At 47.8% G+C, this 22,336-nt stretch overlaps 1 protein-coding gene across 1 annotated transcript; it reads right to left on the bottom strand.

Annotated features, from left to right (window-relative positions):
* Positions 1–2,184: 2,184 nt before the first annotated feature.
* Positions 2,185–22,139, bottom strand: LOC126526958 (adiponectin receptor protein-like). Its single transcript, XM_050174670.3, has 2 exons — positions 20,652–22,139; positions 2,185–2,759 (listed from the first exon to the last, which is right to left on the bottom strand). The coding sequence occupies exons 1-2, from the start codon at positions 21,696–21,698 to the stop codon at positions 2,646–2,648; spliced, it is 1,161 nt and encodes a 386-aa protein (XP_050030627.1). The 5' UTR covers positions 21,699–22,139; the 3' UTR covers positions 2,185–2,645.
* Positions 22,140–22,336: the final 197 nt, after the last annotated feature.

The raw sequence follows: 22,336 nt of genomic DNA, 5'->3' as shown, positions 1-22,336 counted from the left end.
AAGTGAAGATCGATTCTGGAGATGAATTCCGGTGGCACGGAAAAGTACCCCTCCACCGGTCAGGAGTGCATTTCATGTGAACACAGGCTCTCTCATCTTTGTAGGTATTCAAGTGCCTTTCAGTGGCCCCCAGAAACCTTGTACGATACTTCCGATACCTTTTTCGGTTTTATACAGATTTTAGAAACACGTACACGCTATGCTATATGCAAGTGACCCCTTTTTCTTTTATCCTGTCGAGCCCATGCCTATCTTTATGCACAGTAATGATCAACGTCCTAACACCCACTCGACTGCACTTACTTCGTTCCCAATGCTTAACCGCAACGCTTAAAAAAAATTATGGGGTTTTACGTGCCAAAACCACTTTCTGATTATGAGGCACGCCGTAGTGGAGGACTCCGGAAATTTCGACCGCCTGGGGTTCTTTAACGTGCGCCTAAATCTAAACACACGGGCGTTTTCGCATTTCGCCCCCATCGAAATGCGGCCGCCGTGGCCGGGATTCGATCCCGCGACCTCGTGCTCAGCAGCCCAACACCATAGCCACTGAGCAACCACGGCGGGTAACCGCAACGCTTGCTACGCGCGAGGTGACATGTGACAAGACAGTTCGGCATAGGCAAGGCGAGGTAACACGACAGCATTAGCAGCGTCAACACATTCAAGCACGCATAAAAACAAGTGTACATGAACACTGCAGCTGCCACATCATGCACGTGGAGCGCAAGAGGTCGCAGGTTCAATTCCTGTGACTCGTGACTTAGGATCGGTTTCAAACATCCTGGGTCGATATTTAAAAAATTGACAGTCGCTTAAGTAGTCTTACGTTTCATGAATGCTAAAACATGAGTTCTCTAATTGGTTACGTCCATGATACCTGACGTTATACATTGACACGTGTCCTTCACAACTCTACCTTAATCCACCTTGCTCTAATTTGCACCAACCTTAAGACGACGCATTAGCTCGGGGGCTTCTAGCTAAACACACGGGAAAGGAGAAATCGTTTTCCTCGGCAACCACTGCACAAAATTTGATGAGTTTTTTTTTTTTTTTTTGCATTTAAAAGAAAGTGACTGATCTAGCGACTGTAGGAAGCGGATATTTTATTTAGGCCGCTGATGTCTTTATAAACTTGTCAAAAATCGCAAATTTTTGAGAAAACAAAACTATGAAGTTTAGAACTCGAACTCAGCAATGAAAAACGATATAGCCGTTCTGTAAACTGCATCTAATAGCACACCTAAAGTGGACAAATTTGATGTATCATACATGTTTCTCAAGTACACCACTAATATGCGAGTACCACTTTTGCAAAACACTCGTGAACATTGTAATAAATTCACATAAGACAAATTAATATATCAAATTTGTCCGCTTTGGATGTTCCGATGGATGCATTTACAGAACGGCGATATATGTTTTAGATGCAGAGGGATGCAGAGGCCATGAATCGAAATTCCGCTTCTTACAGCCACTAGAATTTCAGTTTTTCTCTCATATGCCGTAAATTTCATTAAAATCGACTCGGGAGTTATCTTAGAGAATCATTTCTGCGTTTGCCATGTATTTGAATAGGCGGTGTAGGCGTTGTCGAGCTATCAAGTCTCCTCTTAATCCACCTTCACCTTAATTCACTTTACTTCACCTTCAGTCACTTTACCCTAGGTTGTTCTAACCTTAATTAACTTCACTCTAATTGACATTAATTACTCGTAATTACTACTAATGGACATTGTTCTAACATTTACTATCTTCTGTATTACTGCTGACGTTGTACAACACGCTGATGACATCACATTGACTTTTGGTACCATTCGTTGCGAAACAGTGGTTACTGGCTTTTCTGCCTCATGGGACCTATAATGCTTTTGCATTAAAAAACAAGAACGTGTCCCGTCCATTTCCGTGCCGTCCACGGATGTGATCGCGCGAGCGACGTACGCCGGCAAACATGGCTCTTCGCGTCGGACACCGACATTTCGGCTCGCAGGCGATTATTCCTTGGCGCGCGCACAGACGCAGCTAGCGCTCCCTTTTGTCATCTGCAGCAGACATCTGACGGTCCTGCCTCACGGGCAATCCTCAATGAAATCAATTGGCCTTGGAGTTGCGAGAAAGTGATTGAAGCGCAGTGCACGCAGCAGGAGCCAAGTACGAAGCACGCTTCAAGATAACATGTACAGCAACGCTCCATCTGCACTTTTAATTAATAATAACTCAAGTGCACTCGACAGTGCCCGTGCAACAGGTTCGCAAGATACCTCACACAGTCACCCCGTGTACATCGCACCCGCAAGCACAGTGACAGTATATAGCAGTAATTGGTTGTTTATATTAAATAACTAGATAAATAAAGAAAGAAGGAAAAACTGACCGCAGTACCCATCCAGCGCTCTCTGCTGACACCTGAAACGCAGTCAACAGTGGAGAAAGGAGGGAGCAAAACGGCACGGAAAGAGGATAGAATAAAAGAAATATTTACATATGCACAATATGGCGCACCCAGATCGCCTCTGTCTGCTTGCGTTCGCTTGTACACCCGGCTGTCCACACTCTCCCTAAAGACACCAGACAGTGCTTGCAAAAAAAGCCTAGCGTTCTCCATTTATTCCCGCCACCGATGCAGCAGCGCCGCGCCCTCAGTCCTGGCACTCGCCCATGGTCAGCCGCTTCATGGCCATCTCGGTGATGCCGTGGTAGTGGACCAAGGCGGCGGCAATCACCAGGATGTGGAAGATCTGGTGGCTGTGGAACTGCGAACAACAACAACAAAAAAGGGGCGCCGGTACAACAATACAGGTAAAGCGGTTTGAGACAGACGCGATGCACAGATGGGGAAGTTCAAACCCACAGAACTGCTCACAATAAAGACTACGTAAAGACCACCAAGGTGGTCACGTTATCACGATGATAGAGTGCGTTGGGGAAGAGGCGCTCCAAAAGCAATGTGCGCTACATCGTGACACTCGCTCAACAATCAGAGAAAAGAGCGAAGCTGGAACAGCGACAGGAAGAAATTCTACCGAAACAGATGATGGCGAGAATAAAGTGTATTCACATTCATTCATTGGTGATTCAACACCGATGCACCGCGGGACAAGTGCGCAGGTCGCGAAAACGTGTCACACAGACTGTGACACACGGAAGCGCTCACTCCCCTGTGCGGGGCTTAGTGAGCACTTGCCCCCACGAGCCTCCCGCCACCGAGCTCTCTCAATCGATCTGATCGAGCGCGAACAGAATGAACTCACTCCGGGTCGCCGTAATGTACGCGCACACACCACCGACAAACCCCCGGCTGAGACTTTAATTGGCCTGCTTCATTGCAAGCCAGCCGCAACGCACCGTCGAACCTTTTAATGCCATGTCATTACTTCGCCACTCAAGTATCTGGGGCTTTATGTGCCAAAACCAAGAGGTGATTATGGGGCACTCCGGATTAACTCTGACCAGCTGGAGTTCCTTGTAAAGTGCACCCATTGGGCGGTGGTATACAAGGGCGTTCTCGCATTTCGTCCCCATCGCGGCTGCTGTGGCCGGGTTCGATCCCGCGACCTCGGGCAGCGCAACGCCAAAGCCACGACGGCGGGTCACTCAGCATGGGCACCGGCCACACAAGTTTTCGGTCTCACCCTCGGCGGCGAGGGGGAGACCGTTCGGGCAGCCTATTTTCAAGCCGACAGCAGCGCCAAATCCTAGGCAGCGGAGGAATCACATCTTGCAGGGTGCGTTCACCACGCTGTCTAACCAGCGCTGATATCGAGGCAAGCGCTTCCACATTCTGCATATCATACACAGGGTGTCCCACGTAATGTGTGCCAAATTAAAAATATATGCGAGCCACGTAGCTGTACAGAACCAAGAAGTGAGCGAAAATTTCCGTATATATTTAGGTGTACGTATATATCACGCCTTGCTACATAGCATACGGTACATGCGGGTTATATTGCCGCACCATTCTATCACTATAGTTGCTCATACCTGGTCTTACATTCTTGACAATGTTATTCCTCGGAATTTTGAGAATGACAGCCCACAAACAAGTGTCATGAAACAAAACACCGACAGCGCATGCCTTTTATTTTAAATCTTCTCAGACTTAAATATTAAAAGCGTGAAACAATAACAGAAACAGGAAAATGATGTAATCAATTTGTGCGGCTGGTGCACTACCTTCGGGATCGGCCCACGCAAGAGGCTGTATTTCTACCAGAAGGCTCGCCTTTGTGCATAGCGTTCGCCACCAGCGTTTCCCGGTAAACATTACGGTTACATAAACTGCAGTTGCCGGAAAGCGTGAGAAGCAGTCGGGGATCTTTCAATGCTATCGCGTTCCACTGTTAAAGGGACTGACAACTTGGCAGAATGTGTTGCGAGACGTTGATTGATTATGATTTATAGTGATACAACCCACCACGCTTGACACGATTTAAGTAAGAATTATAAGTTGAAATTGGCAAAGTCTCAAAAACCAGTAAGTGGCAAGACCTGGCGGTGAGGCCTTCGTACTTCGGATGTAGTCTATGAGATTACTGTACGAAGTCGACTGTTGTTAGATGCATCATAACTACTGCTTAAAATTGCAGTTGCCATATTATTAGGAACTCGCGCATTATTCTATGCTTCGGAAATCAAAAACGCAAGCGTTGCTACGGCAACAAGCTGAACTCCGTATCACGTGTGAAGTCGTCGTTGCGTTTTCGATCCAATTAGTTCTGTTTTGATTGGTTAAATACCAATGCAGTTGGACAGGAAGCCACGAAAACACGTAGCTATTATCCCAGAAATCATTTAACAATTCAGAAAACATGAATCACAGGGACATAGATTTGATAAACAAAATGATAATTTGTTACAGCTACGGCCACACTTGTCGTCTGCCTCCCAATAATGCCTTCGTACAATGGCTATATCGCGCTCACCTATCACCGTTTTCAGCATGCTTCAAGTGAACAACTACATCCCGACTGCAGATTGAAAAATTCCGATAAAAAATGTTCCACGGCGTTTTCCGCATTGGCACTTCATGATTAGACACTGACTGGTAAGCTTTCCATTGCATTAAAAAAAAGTACCATGAAAAGTGGTTGTCAGTCAGTTTAAGAGAGAGAGATAGCAAAGAGAGGAAAGGCAGGGAGGTCAACCAGGCCATTTTAAGACCAGTTTAAGAGAGCTGCACCGGCATAATTACAACTACAACTGAGGTAAATTTTTGCGAACATAGGAGGAACAATACGCCAAGTTTATGAGCGATGGTAAATGTGTGCTGATCAAATACACCTTTAAATGGACAGACAACTTGGCAGAATGTGTTGTGAGACGTTGATGGAAATGAAATGACCATGATTTATAGTGATACAATCCACCACGCTGTTCGCGATTCAAGTAGGAATTATAATTTTAAATTGGCAAAGAGTAACAAAGTAAGTCGCGCGACCTGGCGGTTAAGTCTTACCACTTCGAATGTAGTATATGAGATTACAGTATACGTGAGCCGGCTGTTAATAAGTGCATGTGTATTGCTTAAAAGCGGAGTTCATATGTTATTAGGTTTTTGCCCTATATTCTATGTGTGTTACGAAGTAAAAAAGAAGGGCACGCTAACGAGCGGAGCGTGCAGAGCTGTTCAATGCACCACTGAGGGCTGTTGTACGCGCATGAGTATGCGAGTTAATTACAGGGCTGCCAGATTGGGCTACTTTTTGTCCCAGTTGGCGTCAGAATTTTCCTTTTGGCTATATGGCTATTTTTGGGCTGCATCTGTTTCCTATGTTAAAAAAGTAAAAATAGTTAAGCACAAATGAAAAGCACGCTGGAATCAATGTGCAGACGATAGCTGGTTGAAGAAATTGAGCGCGTCTGCTACAAGATCAAAATTTGGAAATTATATGTTAGAGAACACATGTCAAAAGGTCAAGGATCGCGGCCTTTTGCTAATTTGAATCAAGAAAGCTGGCCTCAGGAAACACGTCTCCATCCGCGAATTAACGCTACCCGCGCGCGCGCGCGCGCGCCAGCGAACATATATAGACTCTTGCTGTCTCCACATGTGAGCTTTCGCCGTTCTACGTTTTAAGCATGAGAAGCTTTTGGCTCCCGTTGACGGTATGCCGCGGGTGACCTCGGCGCCAGAACGGAGGGCTGAACCTAACCGGAATTTGCCGAATTTTCTGTCTGCCGCATGGCGCCTATACGTGGCAGTTCGCCCTTACTGCCCAAATTGCCCCTGCTCCAACGCCAACGTAGAACAAATCCTCTTCCGTTGCCACCACAGCCATCCATTCCCTATACAACTCCAAACCCCCCTCCTGTCTTTGCTATCGCCACCCTTATCAAATGCCGCCGTCGAACAAGTGTTCAGCCAGGTCTCGCTAATTAAAACCGACCTTCGAAATAGAATGTCGAAAGAGACATTGGTTGCGCTCCTCCACGGGAAGTTTGACCTGGCCAGGAACAGAGGCTGCTGCAAGGATTTTAAACCGGGCCAAGAATTTTTGTCCCGTTTCAGCTCTGACATTTTGTACGGACCAAGCACTTCCACTTCTCAATAAGCTCGGGATGCTTAATCGTAGCATACTTTTTATGTCTATATATCGCACTAGATTTTGTACTAACCGCCATCTACTGTGTTAGACTGTCTTGAAATTTTTTGTAGTATTTTGTTTAGTGCAGTGTGTGGTGTTACACGAAATTATGAGCTGTATAAGTAACAATACTGAACACCTGAATACATGCCATTACTTAACGTGTTTATTGCGGGGTGCCATCTTTGCGTTGTTCTTTTCGTGGTTATTTGGTGCTCTGGGGGAAAAAAAAAAGAACAGTGCATTTGCAATGAAGACCGCATTTGCCTTATCATGAATTTGCCTGCATGTCTGCGTTTCTGCACTTTTTGCGCTTGTGCAGCATCTGCTTTCCGTGCCGCATGGCCTCCGTGACGATGCGCGCGGAGGTCATGCGTGGAAAAACTAATATGTAGGTATTCTTGCCGAAAATTAATTCACTATGCTTAAGAAACGACTCCACAAAAAGACGAAGCTTTTTGGTTACTTTTGGGCTACCCGAAAATTTCACTTTTGGCTACATGTGGGCTACTGCGGAGGCCAATTTGGCTACCTGTGGTTGGAGCGATCTTGCAACCCTGGTTAATTAGTGCCCCGAGTTGTGCCGTGAAGGGGTTCCAGCACAGCAATAATAGCACTACTGCCATATCCTACCACTTAGCCTGGTTTGGCTAAGCATATCCTTCGATATCGGTTTGTGTTAACATGAGGGAGCCGTTGCTGGAGCGTAGATTCGGACACCATCTTTGATTGTAAAAATAATTCAAAGCTTCATAAAACATGTATTGTAGGAATATCGGCTTGATAAGCAAAACATTACTTTGTTACTGCTAAAGCCACACTTGTCTGCTTCCCACCAATCCCGGCGTATAATCGCTATTGTGCTCACCTATCACTCTTTCCAGCATTTTTACAGACCACGAGTACACTGTAGCACGACTACATCCTCAATGCAGACTGAAAAATTCTGACAAGAAATGTTCCAACGCGTTTTCCGCATTAGCACTTCATGATTAGACACCGACTGGTAAGCTTTCCGTTGCAAAATGTTACGTTTCGCCTACGACGCGCGGTAGAGCCGGCGCGGATGCAACGGACGCCGGGGCTTCGTTCAAAGCGGCGGACATTTTGGCCCGTTCAGCGCTGCCGCAACGCCTCCCCGCCAAGCGCGTCCAGGCATGTTTCAATGCCACGTGTCTTCGTGTGTGTGTGTGTGCATGTTGGTGCCCACGCTTGTCAAAGCGCGGCAGCCGGGGAGAGGAGCTCCCCCAACTGTGAAGCGAGGAGGTCTGACCGGCGCCGGCCCGGCGGATGCGTCACCTACTCGTCTCAACGTGCCCGAGCGGCGCCGTCACGTGCGCCCCATCCAGAGCCGTTCCTTCTTGCCCTCAGCTCCGAGAGTATAAAAGCAGCTGCCCCCGGACGCCAAGAGAGGGGCTCCGATTTCTTCCGTTGAGTAACGTGCTCTCCCGTCTCTCCACTTCGGTCGATCTGACCGGCCGCTCTTTTGCGATGCTAGAATAAACAAGTTGTTCTGTTAGCAGTCGACTCATCCTTTGCCAGCACCTTCGGATGCTTCCAGTTGTGCCCCAGGCCGCCAGGCCAACGCTACCCTTGGGGCTTGCGACCCATATGCAACAACACACACAAAAAAAAAACGGGTACCATGCAAATTAGTTGCCAGTCCCTTCAAAAAAACTGTAAGCAACTATTCGAAAGTGTCACGCTGCTATTTGCTAGGTTTCCCAATGCCCCAAGAGAACTCTGTGTTTCAGATATTTAATACTTTGAAGGAATAGGCAGCATCTTAATTGAAGTGTGTCGTATAGTTTTAATGTTTCTGCTTTATTTAGAAGCGTTATGAATAATTACTGAACCATAATCTTTTTTTTTCTACTTTTTAATGCTTAAGAATGGTTGTGAGGGCACATCGATGGGGCGAAGGCGTCCAGCAGGCAGCACAGCAGGTTTTTTTTTCAGCGCTGACAGAGCGCACAGGCTGCAACGCAGCGGTGCACAGAGCGGTACAGGCTTGGACAGTAAAAGCGGCGTCGCACGCGGTCGTAAGTACGCGAAACACCGAGGTGGCCTGCAGTAGGGGCGTCATGCAACTGCTCAAGAAAGGATGTCTGGAGATGGCGTGGTACAACGAGCAAAGATTCTGGTTTTTCAGTGCGTAAGCTGCGGCCATAGAGAACGTCGTCGTGGAGCACAAACATGTGCAGCGTGGGCTCCAAATGTCCAGAATTGAGACGATCGATGAGAACACGTAAGCAGTCATCATGCCGTTCTTCAGTGCGGATGTGGTGCAGATCAGAAATTGCCAGGACGCAAGAGTCGGTGTCATAGGCATCATATTCATGGCGGTCGACAGGATGACGGGAGAGGCAGTTGGCGTCCATGTGGAAACGGCCTGACTTGCATAAAACCCCAAATTAATATTCTTGGAGGCGTAGCGCCCCTCTACCCAATGATCCAGTGGGGTCTTTACGTTAGTAGAGCCAGCACAAGACGTGGTGATCGGTAACCACAGAAAATGTGTGGCTGTACATGTAGGGGCGGAATTTGGCAACTACCCAAACTAATGCCAGGCACTCCCATTCGGTAATTGAAAAATTCCTCTCGGCGGTTGACAGGAGGCGGCTGGCGTATGCAATTACGCGTTCTGCGTTATGCTGCCATTGAACAAGTACAGTCCCGATTCCATGGCCACTGGCACCCATATGAAGTTCAGTGGCGGCAGATCATAATGAGCCAGCAATGTGGGAACCGTGAGCAAGCGTACGAGGGTGCAGAAGGCTTTGGCTTAATGAGCAAGGCCCCATCTGAAAGGAACGTCGTTCTTAAGTAAGTCGGTGAGTGGGCGAGCGCTTTCTGCGAAATTCTTGATAAAACGACAGAAATACGAGCGCAGCCCAGCAAAGCTCCTTCTTACGCCTGTGGCGGAACAGGAAAGTTCTGGGCAGCACGAATCTTGTCAGGGTTAGGTTGAACGGCAGTGGCACTGACGACACAAGCAAGAACGGTAATTTGACGACGCCCAGAGTGGCACTTGGATGACTTCAATTGCAGGCCGGCGCGTCGGAAAACAGCAAGAATGCCGATAGACACGTGAGGTGACTCGCGAAAGTTGCTGAGAAGACTATGACATCTTGATGGAACACGGGTTTAACGGCGAAATTTGCGGACAGGACACGAAGACTGCACACAGGACTGTCGCCGATGAAATAATGCACACAGGACAGTCGCATTCTGTGTCCTGTACTCAAATCGCGCCGTTATAAGCATGTTTCATCAAGCCAGCAGCCAACTAGCCCATCTTAGTCTTAACTATGACATCGTCTAGATAACACAGACATGTGGACCATTACCACACCGTACTGCGGTATGGTGTGGTCGTCTTGTGTCATCTCTTATCGTCTGGTGTCTTGCTCGTTGACTAGAAGATTGCGAAGGTTGTCCCTATTTTTAAAAGTGGAGATTGACATAGGCCTGAAAACTATCGCCCAATATCGCTAACATCTGTGTCATGCGAACTACTTGAACACATAATCGCCTCGCAGATTTACTCGCACCTAGAAAAAAAAAACTTTCTTTCAGAAACAGCATGGCTTCAGGAAAGGCCTATCTTGGGAAACACAGTTACTGGAGTTCACCACCTATCTACACATCAGTATGAACAACAGCCAACAAATAGACGCAATTTTCCTGGACTTCTCAAAGGCATTCGATCGCGTTGCCCCATAGCCGGCTCACTTCTAAAATATCTGATCTACACTCTTAGACGAAGGTACACCCTTTCGGGTGTATATATGCCACACAACAGTAATCGTCACCTGCCTTGCTTGCGTTTCCTTTCTTTAAAACGCCGCGCCCGCTACTTTCCTGTCGGGAATGCTATGTCATGCTGATAACGCGCATGCCGTTCGTTACTGGGAAGTACCGGGCTCGCAGCGTTAAAGAAAGGAAATGCGGACAAGACAGATGACGTTTATTGTTGTGTGACAAGAGATAAACCAAAGGATGTAATTTTGTTTTAGAGTGTAGGTATCGACTCACTAACCTTTTCTTGGCTTAGAAACTTCTTATCGCTTCGTCGCCAGTTTACCGTTGTTAACGATTGTCCTATTACTGAGGTCACGTCCGGTGTTCCACAGGGGGATGTCTTGGGGCCTCTGCTTTTCCTAATATTTATTAACGATCTATATCCAAACATTTCTCCTTGCATACGACTGTTTGCCGACGATTGCGTTGTTTACCGAGCGATTAATTCCATTAAAGGGCCCCTGAAACGGTTCGGACAAATTTAGTAGACGCGTATGGGACAGCTTAAGTAGAACATTCGCACCCCAATTTAAGTGAAGCGTTACGTATTAATGGAGCTACAAGCGATTACAAGTTACCCTTCTCTCTAGCCATGCTTTTCCTCCTCAACTCGTTCGCCGAGCGATCGGGGGTAAGCTCCGCCTTCACTGGTTCTGCGTCACGATGCGGCGTCACATCGTCCACTTCCGTTTGTTTCGGAGCCCGCCCCCGCCCGCGCGAAACGTCTCAGCTAGCGGCTTGGCCGTCAACCCCAAGCGAGAGCAACGCCTAATAAAGGAGGCGTTGGCGAGAGCTATCGAAGCAGCGTGCGTTGCGAGCATTCTGTCGTAGCGCCGAACGTGTCTGGTATTCCGGTAATCACACACTAGAAGAACGTTTTGACGGAACGGTGAAGGCATAAACTCAAGCTGATGAAGGAACTTTAGCGTAGACGTGCTTGAGCTGCCTGATCTGTCTCCACGGTCCAGGCACCCGTTGGCGCAGAGCTTAACCTGCCACAGAAAGAGCTAATATTGCTCCAACCAAGTGTAAAACATTTTAAACATTTACAAAAACAACGTGTCAACGATTACACTCTTGCCAAAAATTTACGCCAGCAGCAAAGAAGAATACATTTTGTTACTGCTACTGTGTGTAGTTGAGCTCTATGCCACCAGGTGGCTGCACCATGCAGACCATTCATATTTGCGCTTCTGTTCACCCCCTGAAACGACACACAAGGGGACACGGCCAGGCCCTGTCCCCTTGCGCTTACCCTAATACCGAACTCGCGAAACGCTATTGCGTTAGTAATCTTCCGGCGTACACGCTTCAACCATGCCGGCGCCGGATGGACCTATCACAGTGGTCACTGATTCTCAGACCACCTGCAAGACTTTGGCACAAGGGAGGGTGACACCCTACACACACCGCATTCTTACATCATTACACCCCACAGCGTTACACAGGGTGTGTATCGTCTGGACACCTGGACACGCCTCTCTCCATGGTAATGAACGCGCTAATGCGGTAGCCCGAGAGCTCGCTAACCGGGTGCCATTGGAAGAGCTGTCTAACCCAGACGACACACCGACAGAACCACTGAACTACACTGAAACTCTACAATATTACAGAGGTACCAGGAGACACTTCCCTCCACCACATAATTCCCTTAATTGAGAAGATGCCGTCGCGTGGCGACAGCTTCAATCTAATTCATTTCCCTGCCTCTTTTATCTTCACCTCTTCCACCCCACACGATATCCCTCATACTGTCCCTATTGTGGAGCAAAGCCCACAGTATATCCTTGCACCTGGGAGTGCCCACACGCTCCGGGCTACTCCCCTATTCCTTCACCTTCACCTTCCTCCTGGGAGCCTGCGCTGACCAGCTCAGACCCGCAAGAGCAGCGACGGCTGATCCGGCGGGCACGCGGAGTGGCGCGAGCCAATGGGGCCCTGAACTAAGGGCTCCACCGTGCGAGGAAGTCGCCCAATCCCATGATAAATAAATGCTTTCTCTCTCTCTTCCGGTGGAAAGTGACGGCCGCAATCGCGCAAATCCTGGCGCCCATCGGATAGCGGCAGTCCAATGCGCTGCAGCCAGTCCGCTCGTCTACTGGCTTGCAGAGAGACACGATGCTGCAGCTTGACATATTGCCAGTCGCTACGTTTGCAGTCCACAACGCAACAAATTCGAATCATAGCGCTCGCGAAAAGACAGACCGACACTGACGGCGGAGCTCTCGTCAAAGACGGAGCACATTGTAACACAAGCAGACGGACACTTGCTGTGTGCCGGAAGTGCTTAAGTGTACTGAAAAATTGTTCTTGTGCATTCTCTTTATGTTACTTTCTCTTTATAAAAACAAATTAAATAACATTCCAACTATTACAAACATCATTTGTTTACCGTAAAGTTGGAAAAAATATCGATCACGCGCCCTGGTCAGCCAATCGGATAGCTCGCCCCACTGACGTCATATGGGTGATATCCGTCATATGCGTAGGGGCAGCTTAAAATTCCGCCGAGCAGTGTGCTGCGATCGGCAGCGATGTGCATTTTTAAAACCTTATGATAAATTACACGCTTTACGCGGAACACTTGGATGTGTCAATTAATGGTCAGAAGGACCTACTCTAACGACTCAGTACGTCTGTAGAAAATTGTCAAAATCGTTTCAGGGTCACTTTAACAATCATACCACCTTGCAGCATGACCTTCACATTATTATCGACTAGTGTAACATATGGAAAATGTTTCTTAACCCTTCCAAATGTCCAAATATCGTTCTGACGCAAGCGCACGAGCTCCATATTCACATACAGCTTAAAGGGCCCCTGAAACGGTTCGGACAAATTTAGTAGACGCGTATGGTACAGCTTAAGTAGAACATTCGCACCACAATTTAAGTGAAGCGTTACGTATTAATGGAGCTACAAGCGATTACAAGTTACCCTCCTCCCTAGCCATGCTTTTCCTCCTCAACTCGTTCGCCGAGCGATCGGGGCTGAGCTCCACCTTCACTGGTTCTGCGTCACGATGCGGCGTCACATCGTCCACTTCCGTTTGTTTTGGAGCCCGTCCCCGCCCACGCGAAACTTCTCCGCTATCGGCTTGGCCGTCAACCCCAAGCAAGAGCAACGCCTAATAAAGGAGGCGTTGGCAAGAGCTATCGAAGCAGCGTGCGTTGCGAGCATTCTGTCGTAGCGCCGAACATGTCTGGTATTCCGGTAATCACACACTAGAAGAACGTTTTGACGGAACGGTGAAGGCATAAACTCAAGCTGATGAAGGAACTTTAGCGTAGACGTGCTTGAGCTGCCTGATCTGTCTCCACGGTCCAGCCACCCGTTGGCGCAGAGCTTAACCTGCCACAGAAAGAGCTAATATTGCTCCAACCAAGTGTAAAACATTTTAAACATTTACAAAAACAACGTGTCAACGATTACACTCTTGCCAAAAATTTACGCCAGCAGCAAAGAAGAATACATTTTGTTACTGCTACTGTGTGTAGTTGAGCTCTATGCCACCAGGTGGCTGCACCATGCAGACCATTCACATTTGCGCCTCTGTTCATCCCCTTAAACGACACGCAAGGGGACACGGCCAGGCCCTGTCCCCTTGCGCTTGCGTTTACCCTAATACCGGACTCGCGAAACGCTATTTCGTTAGTAATCTTCCGGTGTAAAGTGATGGCCGCCATCGCGCAAATTCTGGCGCCCATCGGATAGCGGCTGTCCAATGCGTTGCAGCCAGTCCGCTTGTCTACTGGCTTGCACAAGGACACGATGTCGCAGCTTGCCATATTGCCAGTCGCTACGGTTGCAGTCCACAAAGCAACAAAGTCGAATCACAGCGCTCGCGAAAAGACAGACCGACACTGACTACGGAGCTCTCGTCAGAGACGGAGCACGCTGTAACACAAGCAGACGACAGCTGTGTGCCGGAAGTGCTTAAGTGTACTGAAAGATTGTTCTTGTGCATTCTCTTTATGTTACTTTCTTTTTATAAAAATAAATTAACTAACATTCCAACTTTACAAACATCATTTGTTTACCATAAAGTTGGAAAAAATATCGATCACGCGCTCTGGTCAGCCAATCGGATAGCTCGCCCCACTGACGTCATATGGGCGATTTCTGTCATATGGGTAGGGGCGGCTTAATATTCCGCCTAGCAGTGTGCTACGATCGGCAGCGATGTGCATTTTTAAAACCTTATAATAAATTACACGCTTTACGCGGAGCACTTAGATGTGTCAATTAATGATCAGAAGGACCTACTCTAACGACTCAGTACGTTTGTAGAAAATCGTCAAAATCGTTTCAGCGTCCCTTTAAATAATACGACTTTCTCACGTACCACTACCCAACGTTGCCACTACCTAAATATACCTTAGTGTAAACCTCACAGTGACCTTTCTTGGTCTTCGCACATTACTACAATTTGCGCAACTGCATCTAAAATGCTTGGCTTTCCGAGGTGCAACTTGCAAAATTCATCTGCTGACGTGCGTAAATTAGCATACCTGACGTTTGTATGCCCACAATTAGAATTTGCATCCGCTGTATGGTCACCACACCAAGAATATTTCATAACCATGCTAGAACGCATACAGAACAGAGCTGCCGGATATATCACTCGGAATTTTGATCGGAACTCCAGTATAACGCAGATTAAGCTCGATATTTCTTTATAGCCCCTAGAAATCAGCCGCAAGGTTGCTTTACTCAATCTACTTCACAAATATGTTCATTCCGATAAGCCATGCATATTACCCCTCGAAACCCCCGCCCGTGCGTCCTCAAGATTACATAAACATCTTAGCTTCAAGCGCATTTTTGGTAAAACTACTGCTATCAATTTATCTGCTGTATCTCGTGCCATATCTCACTGGAATGGTCTTCCCGATGAAATCGTCTCGATAACCGATCGTAAAATATTTCGTGGACGACTGTGCGCGCTTTTTACTTAATCTCCATCATTCTTGCTGTTATGCTTGAGTATGCATTCTGTGCTTTTTGTTTTTTTAGTTCAGCCACTGTACAATTGTGTTAGATTTATTTTTGAGTTGTTTCCATTGTACTCAACAGCTCATTGTTACATTGCATCGCTTACTCAACGCCTGACAGGGCCTGTAAGGTGTTTTATAAACAAGTTTAAAGCCGCGAAGTACTTGGGTGCGATTTTGTACGCGTTCCAAAATAGAACGGAGGCGGTTCGTTCCACCGAGCCAAATACGATTCGTCAATTTGAACCGTGCCGAACGCCATGACGTCAATTGTGACGTGATATCTGCTGTCAATCATTCCGTGTCGTCTGCTATCGGACGAACGGAACGGAACATACCGCCTATTTCGTGACGTAAAGAACGAACCACCTCCGTTCTATTTTGGAACGCGTACAAGATCGCACCCAAGGAGTCCATCATTCTTTCGAAGGTTGCCGCGGCATTACAAAGGCCGAACGGCCTAACCTTGAACTGGTAGAGGCCGTCCCACGCTACGAACGCCGTTCTCTCGCGGTTGTGCGGACTGCATTGTCCATCTCGTTGCGGCGCCATAGCGCAGCAAGTCTTGGACTTAGGAGCAGCATCGCGGCGAGGTAGCTTTCGAACTTAGCGCGCGCGGGCCACCGCTTTCCCCTCTCTCTCTCTCTCTCTCTCTCTCTCTCTCTCTCGTTCCTGCGAGGGCGCCGAACAGCAGCGGGACCGTGAAACGCTGCTGTCCGCCCCCGAACGGTCTAGGCGTATAGAGTTTTAGAATAGAGGCCCCAAACGTTTTGGGGCCTCAAAAGAAATAGCGTCGAAGCCACTGCGCATGCGCGAGACGCAAACTCCGTTTGGGTTTTGCGTTGGGAACGCTATCTTGCGTTGGGAAGCCATAGAGTTTCTCACTACATTACCTAGAGGGAAATCTGGCACTGCTGCGCTGTGGTATGCATGGGAATGCCGGTATATTGTGACTTCGGATTGGCATCGTTCTCGGAGAGACAGGACACCTTGAAGACGCGCTTGGCAACTACCGTTCCGTCTGTCACAATGATTCGTTTTCTACTAAAACAGCACGGGAAGAGCTGTTTCAGCTTTATTATTACGCGAAAACATGTTTTATTTAACTATGAGAACTTGTTATTGCGTGTACGACTATATCTTGCGTAAAAAGTATCAGCGGGCCGCTAAAGACGACAAGGTTCGCGCTCGCTTTGAAACAGTTGGTCGTCTGTTCTTGCTTTTCTTCGCTTGGTCATGCATTGTAGGTGAGTAAAGATGTAATATGCGTGTATGGAAACATTTAATGAAGATTTTACTTTGAGAACACGTTATTTGTGTAGCCATACCCACGTTTTAGACGAAGCCTCTTGCAACACCAGCCAACACGAGCCTTGCAGACACATATACCGCCATTCCCATGACGGCGCGGTGCCTCCTTAAGAAACTCCCATAGACGGTGGCACCAGATTTCCCTCTAGGTGTTATAGTGAGAAACTCGATGGCTCTAGCCTAGCACCAAACTGGGTTCAATTCGTGGTAACGCGTGAAGTTCGCCAGCTAGGAGAAGTGACTGCGGTTATCGCTTTCTCTCAACTAGCGTGTGTTATGAAGATTGATTCATTAGACGCCGCTGATTCCGAATTCGATTGTTGATGTTATGGCTCGTAGGCCTAACAAGGCTAAGCTTGGCTGGTGAAGGCACGTAAAGTTGGTTTGCTCAAAACTAAGCACAACTAATTGTTTGCTGCTTACAGAATAACCTCAAAATTGTAATTAAATGCGAATACACACGTCAAAATTACTATTCCTATCATAAAATGGTATAGTTTATTTAATTATTTGTAATAGCTTTTCTTTGACGCCGTAGTGATGCTGTCAGCGCAAGACGCTATCCGCAAACGCAAAACCCTATTCTAAACCTCTTCACTCCTGCATGCCCCAACGATAACACCTGCAAAGCTCTTTGGGGCCCCTATTCTAAAACTCTCTAACAGACAGTTTTAGTTTAGCGTACGCTATACGCTATAGTGTAGCATACGCTAAGCAGTGCACGTTTCGTACAATTTTAGTTGACCGGCGATATCTTTGGATCTCAGAGGCCATATGCCGTCGTTGAGGCTGTTTCCCGCCTGGAGCTGACATCTCGAACGTTTCTTTCATCAGGCTTCGACTCGTTTGAAACGAGAAGCGATTTCGAAAACACCACGAGGTTATGCATAATACTCTGTCGTCGAAGCGGCCTGAGACTAAGCGAAAGCCGTTTACACAATCATTTGCTACGAACGAAGTGCATTTTACAAAAGCAACGCCAAATTCAATTCGAAGCGGGCAGCCGGGACCGCCGCCATGTTTCACGCAAACTTCGCAAACCACGCAAGAACGCTAACTCGTTTGCGTTGCGTACACCCACTATACCCGCTATTTTGTCTAGCGTTCAGCGCATGCGCAGTGACGACACGCTATTCTTTAGCGTATGCTATACTAAAACTGTCTAATACATGGCCAACTGTAGAGGAAACGCTGGACCGATAAAGTGGCAACCGCTAGGACGCTGCCCTGTGGATACTGGTCAATGCGGTCAGCGCAGTTACTACTGAAAAAGCTGAAAACGAGAACAGGTCACCTTATGCTTTGTCATTTAAAAATGCATACCCGACGGCTTTATGAAGGTGATGCGTTAATATTAAGTTTACAGAAAGCGCTTGCTAAGTGCGTGACTTATGTAAGTCACGATGTACATATTCATGCAATAAAGCATGGCGCAAATTTCGCTTGCAAATTTGTTTTTTGGATGCGTAGTAGTCTCGTACAGTTTAGATTTGACATGTGATCGCGTGACGACATCGGACGCTATGGCACATTCCTGCCTTTTGTGCCTCCCAAGCCCTGAAGTGCTCTGGTGTATACCTTCACATGTAGGTAAACGAATGTATCTTCTTGTTCAGAACATCACGCGAGTAGACAGCTCCTGTCATGCATCACAATCGTTTGAGAAGCATCACAGTAGAGCATTTTTTTACATGCGGAGCGGTGTTTTTATTTGCAGGTTTCTCTTTAGTAGGAAATTGCTGGACAGGCGGACCAGCGCACTGGAATTGTACTGGAGAATCTACAAGCAAGTCATAGAATCTGCTTAATTGTTGCACTTTGAACAATCATGCTTCTACAAAGGCCACGGCAGAAAAACAGCCTGATGCCGAGTATTTCTGTGTCAGGAAGCAATCAAAAGGCAAGTGCCTAATACGGACAAAATCGAGTGCATGAACCCACATATTAATAGCGTAGGTGTTTTATTAACTGTGCAATATTTTCAACACTTCCTTGCATCCTATTTCATGTGTCATATCTTTTCTGGTCACAAATGTGTGCAGAGAATCTATTTGCATGATCGACTCCGGGCCTGTGGGACCGTTCACTTGCACTTGATGCTGAGTCTTTTACAAGTATCCATAAACTGCAGATATGCACATCAGATCCCTACGAGCATTTTCAAAATTCAATTATTTTAGACAACACGCACTTGTGCAATACCGACATAATCTCAAATACTACTAAGCAGCTGGGACACATCTTTGGTGTGTACACTCGCAGGTAAAATAAGTAGATCGTATGGACAGCTCCATCTCATTTTCCTTAAATTAGTGTGTACAAGGGGTATGCAAAAATAACTTTTTCTTGCGCACCGATTATTTTGCTGTAGAAAGAGAACCCACCACATTAGTGTAACATATGTTGTACATCACACTAATATGTGCTTTAATTTACCAAGTGAGATGAGTTACATTTATGGCTCATTCAGTCAAATCATACTGCAAGCTGCATTCATCAATCTTCTATTGGATTTTGCAAATGTTTAATGAAACATGCTTCCCTGTTTAGCAGATATGCAATGGCAAGCCCTTCTGTGTGTTCCAAAGGTAAAATTTAAGCTCTAAATTACAGAAGACATTTCTAGTCAGAAACAACAAGCAAGAATGATGAATGCATAGCATCAGAAGCCCAAGGTAGAGAAATTATGAGAAGTGTCGAATAATTTTTAAAAGAAAGAATGGTATTTGAAAATGCAAGACTCTCTAGTGGAGGCCAAGAAAGTCAATATAGGTAGAATACTCTGCAAAATTATGCGAGTAATTGGAAAGCAAACAATGGGTCAGGAAATGCATTGTTTTTCTGCAAAACAAAAGCTGATGATTGTCATTAGATGAGTCACTTTAGCCTCAATAGACTACTGCTTCATAAACTCAGAAAAAAAGAAGCCATGCAAAAATAAAAAAAAACAAAAATTTAATTATGCTCTCTCCACACTGGGATAAATAAAAAGAAATCGATCACATCAAATGTGGACATATCAAACACCCTGTGAAACACTAAAGGAAAAATTCAATTTCGAGCTGTGGCACTTGCCGTATAGATGTGGGGGGCCTTGTACCAATAGTGATAGTTACCACTGCATTTAGAAATTGAAAGCATTCATGCAGACCAGGATGATTCTTTAAATTTTTGGCTACCACTTCAAATGCCTCCACCAAGTGTTACAGTGCTGCACGCAACCATACTAAGGATCTCACAGCAACACCTGCAGGTAAAAAGCAAAAGCAGTCAAAGTGCTGGTGTATTCTGGACACTATCATCGAAAACTTTTAGGCAAGAAGAGTGCAAGAAGCAGACATAAGAACTGCATTTACTTGCATAATTCCCCATTTGAATGGCCTTTTCTATTTGCTTAGACAATGCCTACGCCTAGCCACATCAGCTCCCTAATGCAAACTCTGCAAGCCAAGAGGCCGTGGAGGCAAATGCAGGTAAGAGGCAAGAAGCAATAGCACTGGTATTGACATTCATCCAATTTCTTTTTTTCTTACGTTTAGGCAGCCAGCACACCTCGAACAGCTAACTTGACTGCGGGTGTGTCACCCTAGTCGCCAAGGAAGCATTTGAGGGAAAGCGACAGGCAGTGTGAACAGCCACTTCTCCGTGTAAACGATACTCTTTCTCTCGAATGACTCCTACACCTCGCCATGCCAGCTCACCCATGCAGACTCCAACAAGGATGACGAGGGGGCACGTGCAGGTCAGAGGCAAGACAACGGTCGCCATTCGCAAATGGTCGCGCAACCTCTGTAAGTCGCCGGTGTGAATGAGCTTTTTAAAATATCTTACAGTCGCTTTTCGCTAAAAGCGACCAACTTGGTCGCCGGTGTGAATGAGCCCGAAAAGAGCGCAAGCTCGTAATAGCCTATTTGCGAGACTGAAAACAGCGCTAGAGGGTGACGTATCTCACCAGGATGTCGCACTTGCCCGGGAACCAGCGCTCGGGCACGCGCAGCGCGTAGAAGAGGGCGCCCGCGATGTACAGCGCGCCCATGAGGCAGAGCCAGCCGAAGGAGGCCTCGTACACGGCGCTGAGGAAGCCCTCGGCGATCAGGTAGTGCAGCGCGGGCACCACGCCGCTCAGCCCGAAGCCCGTGAAGACGCCGGCCCGCAGCGGCCGATAGCGCGGCTCGCCAAACTTGTCCCACAGCGAGACCACAACGGCCGCGATGCCCAGCACCACGACCACGGTCAGGTAGATGAGCTTGGGCTGCGTGTCGCAGTAGAAGCCGTAGTAGAGCCATGGCACGAACGAGCCGATGATGAGCAGCGCGATGCCGCAGTAGTCGAGTTTGCTGAACAGCTTGCCCACTTTCTCCGAGTGGCAGCTGACGGTGTGGAAGGTGAACGACATGCCCATGCACATGATCGCCCCGGCGAAGAAGCTGGCGAACACCACCTTCTCCTGCCACTGGATCTCGGCCGAGGGCCGCGTGAGGAAGTATGTGGCCATGCCGACGAACGCCAGGCAGCCCAGCAAGTGCGTCCAAATGTTGCCCGTCTCGGTGTGGATGCGGAAGATGGAGCGGAAGCAGGCCGAGAACGACGGCAGCGGCGGCCTGTGACCCCGGTGGAGGAAGTCGTTGTCCTGAAGCCACTGCGGCAGCGAGCTGAAGTGGCACACCTTCCAGGCCTCCTCCCACACCTTGCGCACTAGCTGCTCGGCCTGCTCGGCCTCCTCGAGCACCTTGCGCACCAGATGCTCGGCCTGCTCGGCGGCGCGCGCCGGCAGCGACAGCTCCTCGTCTACGCCCTGTTCCTCCTCGTCTTCGGCGGGGGTGCCGGGTGGCGCGAGCGACGACTCGTCTTCGTCCAAGCAAGCGTCGTCAAGGAAGCCCTCGAGTTCGGGCGCCGCCGTAGTGGTCGCTCCTCGTCGGAGTACGACGACTCCGCCGCTGCCCGAAACCGCGGCGGACGCCGATGCGGACGCGCCGCGACGTTCGCGCACCTCCATCATCGCTGCAGCTGATCACGAAACGCTGCCACCAAGGTCACCCGGCCGCGCTTGTCGTCGGTCGCAAGGGTCCCTCCGACGACAAAAAATTGTGAAGTGTCCCGGCCGAGACCGCTCTTGTCACCCGCGGGCCGCCGCTGCTCTTCGGTGGTGCCCTGACGGGAGAGCGCAATTTAGGGCGAAACCGACCCCGTCGTTATCGAATGTAACACTGCGACACTTGTTTCCCACACGATAATATCTTGACGTCGGGCCACAGAACAACGCTGTCGGGTTACGCTGATATTGGGAGAAACCCGTCACCCATAAGCGGATAATTTTCACAACCTCCAGCTATGTCATGCGCGACAGTTGCATTTAAGGGGAATTTCTGAAACTATAACATAACGACACAACCACCACGACCACCCCAACACAATATGTAGCGGAAACTCTAAGAATCTTAACGGAAACACGACTGCAGCGTCCCCTAACAACGATCGGTGAGAATGATGACTCTTTTGAATCAAGAACGTTGAAGAGTATAATTTCGTTTTACAACGTCTTTTAGGTCATTAAAATGTATGGTTGGTGTTTTATAATTATTTCAAAATTAAACTTTTACACCACCGTGTTTTAAACGCTAAACCATAGGTACAGTC

This window comes from Dermacentor andersoni, chromosome 9, assembly GCF_023375885.2.
Source record: "Dermacentor andersoni chromosome 9, qqDerAnde1_hic_scaffold, whole genome shotgun sequence".
Taxonomy (NCBI): Eukaryota; Metazoa; Arthropoda; class Arachnida; order Ixodida; family Ixodidae; genus Dermacentor; species Dermacentor andersoni.
The sequence above is the reverse complement of the archived record's forward strand: the minus strand, read 5'-3'. Positions and strand labels throughout refer to the sequence as shown.